Source organism: Dama dama, chromosome 5 (assembly GCF_033118175.1).
Source record: "Dama dama isolate Ldn47 chromosome 5, ASM3311817v1, whole genome shotgun sequence".
Classification (NCBI taxonomy): domain Eukaryota; kingdom Metazoa; phylum Chordata; class Mammalia; order Artiodactyla; family Cervidae; genus Dama; species Dama dama.
The window spans coordinates 62,040,612-62,050,133 of record NC_083685.1 but is presented as its reverse complement, the minus strand read 5'-3'; the positions used below and the strand labels follow the sequence as shown (position 1 = coordinate 62,050,133).

Here is a 9,522-nt window from a genome sequence, read left to right as displayed (position 1 = left end):
TGGAGTTTAAGTGAATATAAAATGCATTAATGCTTTAAGGTGCTTAGTACAAGGCCAGGCAAAAAGGCAAAATCTGACTCTATTGTTGTTTAAAAACAGGAACTAGAGAATAAATGGTTTCCTTTTCTGCTTTAGACCTGCTGCTTTCATGCCTTTTCCAGCCTTCTTTCTATTCTTCAGTATTGGAAAACATTTCCATTTTGACTAAGAAGCAGTTTGGACATTGCCCCTCCAACCTGTCTGAACCAACCTCTTCCAGCTGTGTTGCTAACCTGACTGTGAATGGTCATGAAATTATCTCTAAAAGACAGAAATTCTCTCTCAAGTGATCTTGTGTCTCCTTAGAAGGTCAACTCTTTTTCTTCTCATCTGTCCCCTCTCTGGGGTGTTCTCTTTACAGTAGTGTGTGTGTGTGTGTGTGTGTGCATGCACGTGCGTGCTCAGTCGGACTTCCCTGGTGGCTCAGTGGTAAAGAATCTGCCTGCAATGCAGGTGACCTGGGTTCGATCCCTCGGTTGGGAAGATCCCCGGGAGGAGGGCAGGGCCACCCACTCCAGCAGTCCTGGTGAATCCCATGGACAGAGGAGCCTGGTGGGCTACAGTCCACAGGGTCACACAGACTTGGACACGACTGAAAGGCCTCAGCAGCAGCAGCAGCAGTGTGCTTAGTCGCGTCCAGTTCTTTGCAGCTCCATGCACTGTAACCAAGCTCCTCTGTCCAGGCAAGAATACCGGAGTGGGTTACCACTGCCTACTCCAAGGGACTGTCCTAACCCGGGGATTGAACCCACGTATTCTTGCATCTCCTGCACTGGCAGAAGGATTCTTTAACACTAGCACCACCTGGGAAGCGCTAGAGAGTACTTTCTCATTAACAGAGACTTAACATAAAATATGATTAACAGATTTCATTTAATAGAGGAAAAATCACATTTTTAAAATCTCAGTGTTCAGAAAGCAAATTATGAGAAAAAATATCTCACATGAAACATGGTTATACACTGAAAGGTCAAGGATAGTAATCTCTTGGTGGTAGGAACATGTGTTTTAATTTTAACTTTGCTTCTTTGTAATTTCTAGTGTTCCACAGTGCCTATATACAGCATTTGAAAAAAATTTTTATAATAAAAGAAAACTGAAGATCAGATCAAAATCATAGTAGTTGTAACATGGTTGTCACATGGTTGGTCTAGTCAAATTAGAAAATTTGTATAATTGAACCTGATCTTAAGAGACAGAAACAAAACTTCTTTAGGCTGGAGGCAGAATACAACAAAATTGAAATATAATGGAGTCTTATTTTTTCCTCCTAAATTAATTAAATATAGTCGGTTGAAATGAAGATGACAATAATTTTTGTTATTTTGTAACATCACCAAAAAAAGTTGTCCCTCTATATTGATATCAGTAATTCCAATGGTTGGATACTAGAGCTTTGTCTTTATTGGGCACTGCCTGATAAATGAGAAATTCCTGATAGTTTTATTTAAGGAGGAAGAAAGCTCAAAATGGGGTTTGTAAAGACAGACTCCACAGTGGAGGTGGGAGATATTATGACAGGACCTTGAATGCCAGAATTCATGTTTTGGATGGAAATCTTTCTTAAAGGCGATGGTCATTCCATCAATTCAATTCAGTCACTCAGTTGTGTCCAACTCTTTGTGACCCCATGGACTGCAGCACGCCAGGCCTCCCTGTCCATCACCAACTCCCGGAGTTCACCCAAACTCATGTCCATTGAGTTGGTGATGCCATCCCACCATCTCATCCTCTGTTGTCCCCTTCTCCTCCTGCCCTCCATCTTTCTCAGCATCAGGGTCTTTTCCAAGGAGTCAGTTCTTCGCATCAGGTGGCCAAAGTTTGGAGTTTTAACTTGAGCATCAGTCCTTCCTATGAATATTCAGAACTGATTTCCTTTAGGATGGACTGGCTGGATCTCCTTAAAGGCAAATTGTTGGAAATTATTAATTAAGGGAGATCGTATAATCAAAGGCCACTCAAGTATTCTTGCCTGGGAAATCCCATGGACAGAGGAGCCTGGTGGGCTATAGTCCCTGGGGCTGCAAAGAGTCAGACTTGAATGAGTGACTGAGCACATATAATCAAAGGAAACTATGTATACTTTTCTTCTAAAATTGTTTATTTTGATGTCCCCAAGGTTAACTACCTTTGTAACATGAGTGTACATTCAGAAATGGAATGCATGAGAGCATTTGTTGGACCTAAATGAACATAATCCTGAAAAAGTTATATTGTTTGAGGACTGTGCTATTGGAGTCAAACTTGCCACTTTTTCAGACAGTGGTAATTGCAGTTATAATCATGATCCACTGCAGCTATATTCTCAAGTATTAGGTTTCTGGGGAAAGATGATAACTTTTGGAGACAGATTACTATTTAATATTAACCTTTTCACTTTCCTAATTTCATTATTGGGGCAAGTGACTTAAATCTCTGTTTCAGTTTCTTCATCTTTAAAATGTGGAAGTAATGTCCATCTCACAGGGCTGTTGAGAATTGAGATAATTTCTGTAAAGCACTTAACACAATGTCTGCTAGATGTAAGAAGTGTTGAATGAATTAAAATTAATTTCAAACCAAAATTCCCCACATCAGGGAAGGATGCGGGGGGTGGGATGGGATAGTTAGGGAGTTAGGGATGGACATGTACACACTGCTGTATTTAAAATGGATCACCAGCAAGGACCTACTGTACATCACAGGGAACTCTGTGCAACGTTATGTGGCAGCCTGGGTGGGAAAGCAGTTTGGGCGAGGATGTCTATGTGTGGCTGCGAGTCTGTGCTGTCCACCTGAGCCTACCACAACATTGTTAATCAGCTATACTCCACCACAAAATAAAAAGTTCAAAAATGCAAAAAAAGTTAAAAAAAACCTCCTAAGTCAAAGAACCCGAGGAACAAGTTGTAGAAATAGGAGAAAGTTAATTGGAGGTATTTAACACAGTGTCTTTCTTTACCATACATGTACAGAGACATTTTACACTTAACAGATTGCATAGAAATAATTTCTGTGCCCTTCTCCCCACTTCAGACTGTGAGACTTTCAGGAGCAGGGAGAATGTCTTGATTTTTTATGCACGTGACTAGGACAGTTGCCAGCACATAACACATAATCAATATCTGTTGCCCTGAACTGAGCTTAACCACCATTTACTATTTCTCTCGCTGTGTTACTCTATGTGAAAAAAACGGCTGAACAAATATTTCTCAACTTCGGAGTAGGTTTGTGTTTTTCTCACAGAAAATAGGGAATGTGTGATGTACACAACATTCAATTACAGGGAAGACTCAGCATTCGATTACGGGGGAATACCTCAAAGAGAGAGCTGTTGTCTGCAACGGAGGGTTGGTTGGAGGGCGATGCGGCTGCTTTAAGGACAGACATTCTGTCTGTTAAGATGCTGTGACCGGAGAGAGCAAATGTGGTGTAGGGCATGACACTTAAATGGACAACTCCCAAGGAGGGGCATTCTGCTTCTCTGATGTATAACCAAGCGATTTCTCACGCGGGTGGCCGTGCAGGGTGAGGAAGAGCAGGGATTCCCTCCCTCCCTCCCTCCCAGCTGTGCTAGGACACAGAGGTGAGCAGTCTCTGTCCCTGTGAGCTGGCTGAGTGTGACAGTCACAGTGTGGAAATCTCTCTTGCAGTATTCTATCTAATGGTTTGCTTAAGCAAATGGTTTGCTTTCTTTAAAAATAAATTTTAACCCCGTTTCTTGCCCTGAGCATCATTGTATGCCTGGCTAAGCCCAAATTTCCCCTTTCCCAGTAGTCCAGTTGTCATAGTCCTGGTATGTGTGTGTGCATTCTGTCACTGCAGTTGTGTCCGGCTCTTTGAGACCCTATGGACTGCAGGCTGCCAGCCTCCTCTGACCATGGGATTCACTAGGCAAGAATACTGGAGTGGGTTACCTTGCCCTCCTCCAGGGGATCTTCCCAACCCAGGGATCGAACCTGCATTTTGATAGCTTATGGTGAAAGATGTCAGGTCCCCAAAGAAGACTATTTAGCTTCAGGATCAGGGACTAGGCTTGATCTCTCAGAGCTTTTGTGTGGCAGAAGTTTTATTACTGTGAAAAAGGACAAAGAAAGCGTCTGACATAGACATCGGGAAGGGGACAGAGGGTGCCCCACTAGCCTTATCAAGGCCTTATATTCTTTATCAGTTGGTTACTAACAATAGAAAGGTCTTGCCAGACCCACTCCCATAACATATATCTTAAGATAACTAGATTAGTCAAAAGTTTCTTGTTAAGAAGGAGAAACATGTCCTTGAACAAGACACATTGTTATATAATCATTAGTAGAGAGCTTTAGGAAAATCACACCATTGAGTAAGGTGAATTGTTTTATTGTGTAACCATTCAGTCAGTTCAGTCACTCAGCCGTATCCAACTCTTTGGGACCCCATGGACTGCAGCACACCAGGCCTCCCTGTCCATCACCAACTCCCAGAATTTACTCAAACTTAAGTCCATTGAGTCAGTGATGCCATCCAACCATCTCATCCTCTGTCGTCCCCTTCTCCTCCGCCTTCAATCTTTCCCAGCATCAGGGTCTTTTCCAATGAGTCAACTCTTCACATGAGGTGGCCAAAGTACTGGAGTTTCAGCCTCAGCATCAGTCCTTCCAATGAACACCCAGGACTGATCTCCTTTAGGATGGACTGGTTGGATCTCCTTGCAGTCCAAGGCACTCTCAAGAGTCTTCTCCAACACCACAGTTCAAAAGCATCAGTTCTTCAGTGCTCAGCTTTCCTTATAGTCCAACTCTCACATCCATACATGACCACTGGAAAAACCGTAGCCTTGACCAGACGGACCTTTGTTGGCAAAGTAATGTCTCTGCTTTTTAATATGCTGTCTAGGTTGGTCATAACTTTCCTTCCAAGGAGTAAGCATCTTTTAATTTCATGGCTGCAATCACCATCTGCAGTGATTTTGGAGCCCAGAAAAATAAAGTCAGCCACTGTTTCCACTGTTTCCCTGTCTATCTGCCATGAAGTGATGTGACCGGATGCCATGATCTTAGTTTTCTGAATGTTGAGCTTTAAGCCCACCTTTTCACTCTCTCACTTTCATCAAGAGGCTCTTTAGTTCTTCTTTGCTTTCTGCCATAAGGGTGGTGTCATCTTCATATGTGAGGTTATTGATATTTCTATTGGCAATCTTAACTCCAGTTTGTGCTTCCTCCTGCCCAGCGTTTCTCATGATGTACTCTGCATAGAAGTTAAATAAACAGGGTGACAATATACAGCCTTGATGTACTCCTTTTCCTATTTGGAACCAGTCTGTTGTTCCATGTCCAGTTCTAACTGTTGCTTCCTGACCTGCATACAGATTTCTCAGGAGGCAGTCCAGGTAGTCTGGTATTCCCATCTCTTTAAGAATTTTTCATAGTTTATTGTGATCCACACAGTCAAAGGCTTTGGTGTAGTCAATAAAGCAGAAATAGATTTTTTTTTTTAACTCTCTTTCTTTTTCAATGATCCAGTGGATGTTGGCAATTTGATCTCTGGTTTCTCTGCCTTTTCTAAATCCAGCCTGAACATCTGGAAGTTCACGGTTCATGTACTATTGAAGCCTGACTTGGAGAATTTTGAGCGTTACTTTACTAGCGTGTGAGATGAGTGCAATTGTGTGGTAGTCTGAGCATTCTTTGGCATTGCCTTTCTTCGGGATTGGAATGAGAACTGACCTTTTCCAGTCCTGTGGCCACTGCTGAGTTTCCCAAATTTGCTGGCATATTTTTGAGTGCAGCACTTTCACAGCATCATCTTTTAGGCTTTGAAATAGTTCAACTAGAATTCCATCACCTCCACTAGCTTTGTTTGCAGTGATGTTTCCTAAGGCCCACTTGACTTCACATTCCAGAATGTCTGGCTCTAGGTGAGTGATCACACCATGGTGATTATCTGGGTCATGAAGATCTTCTTTGTACAGTGTAATCATTAGCTCTGGCCTTAAAGATTGTTAGTCTTAAAGATTGTTGTCGTAACAACTCAGAGTTTAAGAAAAAGCATCTTATGTGATTAAGACAAAGCAATGTAGAAAAAAAGTTTGTTCTTTTCTCCTCCTAGAGAGCCCTGGACCCCTTTCTCCTCTTTGAGGGCCTTGGAGCTCTTTCTCCTTCTTGTGGACCCTGGACTCCTTATCAACCTACCTAAGAATTAGCTCTCTCAATCTTTTATGTCTCCTTCATTGGCGGGCAGTCTGTTAACCACTAATGCCACTTGAGAAGTCCATCATAGTCCTGGTACAATATCTATATTGTAAACTTTACCATCAATTGTTACAATGCCCATTCCAGAGGACTGTGGATTTAATTTTTTTTCTTTGTGCTTTTCTATCATCTCCAAGTTCTATGTAACAAATAGGTATTACTTTTGCAGTTAAAGATTTTTTAAAAAGAGATTACCAACCTGCACCGAAAAGTTCTGATTGCCTTTTTTAAAACACTGAAATCATATACTCACATTAACATCTTAACACAGAAAACCTAAGCCCACCCCACTCCACTCCTCCTAATGTATTACAACCCACAGCTTTTTTGGGAAGTGATATCCTTCCAGAGGGTACAGATGGGGGAGTTACTGAGGGCCTGGCATGATTTATGCTCAGTGAGATCACTCCTCTATTTGAGGGCTATTCACAGTCCAGAATGTTGAGAGATACAGGACTCACTCCAAATGCCCTGAATCTGTGAACTGTGACCCAGTAATCACATTTCCTGAGAGGGGCTGCTAGATATTTTTTGAGAAGCCAGTTGGTATTAATTAGTACTACTATTTTCTTGTCAGATGCTTTTGACACTTTATAAAATTATTCATTAGCTAGCTAGCTCTTTCCCCAATTCTCTTAAGTGTCTTTGCATTAATTTAATTTGGAATTGTTACAACCATTACCACATTTCTCAGTGTGGCTAAATCTTAATCAGTAAATCCAGGGACCTGTAAAGTTCAAGACAGCAGAATGTTAGAATTGCTTTTATTTATTTTTTTTTTTGGTATTAAATTTGCTTAATATCTTTAATAATTCTATTATCTGTAAATCCTTCCACAAAATGTGTTACACTTCTTCAGTTTACTGCAAACATATCTTTAAAAAAATGTCAGCCCTACAGTTGAAGCTATAATACAAAGTTTTAATTACTGGCACTATACTAAAAAAGCACAATGGAAAACATTTTATTTAAATAAAATGAGAATAATATTTTACTGGGGAATACATCCAACAACTCATTTTCTCTCCATATCTACATCCAATAGTAGTGTTTTATAGGCAAATTTTAAACAAACACAAATTCTTAAAAAATAATGAAAGCCATGTTTTGCTCAGGGATACTATTATACACATACCATACAGGTTATTTTATAGCAGATACTAGTCTGCTAAATTTCAGATGGCAAAATGCTAAGCAGTGAGTTGGGTATTGTCCAGCTAGTTGTTTCTTGTCATCCTGGAGAATCTGTCAATGTATAATGATGAGACCATCTTGTCACCACCACTTCTCTTCCCAGAGGTGACTTCACTGTGATAGAACATCCATTTTCTTAAGATGCAAGGCCTAGCAAAAAGCCTCCCACAAATCCACTGGATATCACAATGTTCTGTTTGACGAATTCTGTTGCTTCTTCTATTATGTTATTGATTTCAGGTGCTGCCTTATTTGCTCGTTTCTTAATCTGTCTTTTTGCTTTGTTTACATCTTTTTCCACTCTCTTCCAGTCGATCTGCACATAGCCACTGTGACTGGCAATCTGAAGGAGAAGAAAGCCACCACCTACTGCAGTTGCTGCAAGTTTTCCAACTTTCTGGAACAAAAATCCCGCACACCAGCCACTCACTCCACCCATTACAATCTGGGTGGCTACCGAGTATTTTTCTACCATAGGTCCGGAACTGTGGCCAAACACTCGATTCCACCAGTGGTGTCTTCTGGTATACTCAGTTAAATCCAACACTTCGTAAGAATCATCATCACTTTCATATTCTTGGGGAGGGGGGTTCCGGGTCGCCATGATACCGCCGGCGGCCTGTACTGAGGCGGTCCCAACCCGCCCGCCTCTCGCCCCTACTTTAAAAACCGCTCTAGCTAGAATTGCTTTTATACTATGTTTAATTACCATGCTATGTGAAGCAGATGCTAACTGATAATTTCCAAATCCATCTTTTTCACCCAGCTTCTCTTAAACCTGTAAGCCCCACATATCTTCAGATGGAATATTAGAGTGATGGGATGGGATTTATTTTGAATATAGGCAGGTTGAGGTTAAGTTTACTTTTCTTAGCAATTACTATTTTTCCCCTTCTCATGCTACATAGATGTTTAAAGTGAAGAACTGTAGACTGCAGTGTGAATTACGTAGAGAATCGGTAGACTTACCTTCTTATACACGTGGCCCTAAGAGACTTGAGCAACCTGTAAATAACTGTGGTTTCCCAAGACCCTGGGCTTCCCAGGTGGCGCTAGTGATAAAGAACCTGCATGCCAATGCAGGAGATGAAAGAGATGCTGGTGATATAAGAAGTGCAGCTTAGATCCCTGGGTCAGGAAGATCCCCTGGAGTAGGATATGGCAACCAACTCCAGTATTCTTGCCTGGAGAATCCCATGGACAGAGGAGACAGGTGGGCTACAGTCCATAGGGTCGCAAAGAGTCAGACATGACTGAAGCAACTTAGCATGCATGCATGCACCAAGAGCCTAAGATAATAGAGTAACCTGGGAAATATCTAGATAGTAACAGATGAGATGTGAACTTGTGTATCGACTTCATCTTCTCCTCCTACATGGAGATGGTTATTTACAAAAGCAGTCTTGCAAAGAGTTGCTATTTTCCCAAGCAGATGTTTGGCATATAAAGGCTAGAATTCCTTTAGGTAAATGAACAGTGGAGTAGAGAGTGGTAAGTAGTGAGAAAACCATGTGAAGCTGCAGAGTCTCTGTGTTAGGATGGAGCAGTGTGACTGACTTTTAGAACTCTCTTAGACTTTTAGAACTTTTAGAGTTGAATCAGACGCTTCCTTAATGTCCATTTCAATCCCGCAGTTCCAATAAAGCCACTATAGGTAATTAAAGTACCTACATATCAATATGATATCCAAAAACATGTCTCATTGAAATTAACGAAAGTTCTGGGGAACATAATGTACAGAAGAGTGACTAAAGTCAATAACACTGTATCGTACATTAGAAAGTTGTTAAGTAAGTAGATCTTAAATATTCTCATAAGAGAAACAGTTTGTGACTGTGCATGGTGATGGATGTTAGCTAGACTTATTGTGATCATTTTGTAATTTATGCAAATGTCAAATCATTGTATTGTACACCTGAAGCTAATATAACGTTATTTGTCAGTTATATTTCAATTAAAAAAATATCTGGGGACACTGAGTGAAAGGAGGTAGGGCCATGGGGGGTCATGAAATTGAAAAGGAGGAGGACCCTGTGGTCCTTCCCCACCAGGTCCATTGCCTGCCTTTTGTCTATGGAAAAAC

The 9,522-nt window shown here is 41.1% G+C and overlaps 1 protein-coding gene across 1 annotated transcript; it reads right to left on the bottom strand.

The window, feature by feature from the left end:
• Positions 1-7,193: 7,193 nt before the first annotated feature.
• Positions 7,194-8,111, bottom strand: LOC133055811 (FUN14 domain-containing protein 1-like). The gene has a single exon (XM_061140911.1). The coding sequence runs from the start codon at positions 8,041-8,043 to the stop codon at positions 7,576-7,578; it is 468 nt and encodes a 155-aa protein (XP_060996894.1). The 5' UTR covers positions 8,044-8,111; the 3' UTR covers positions 7,194-7,575.
• Between the last annotated feature and the right edge of the window lie 1,411 nt (positions 8,112-9,522).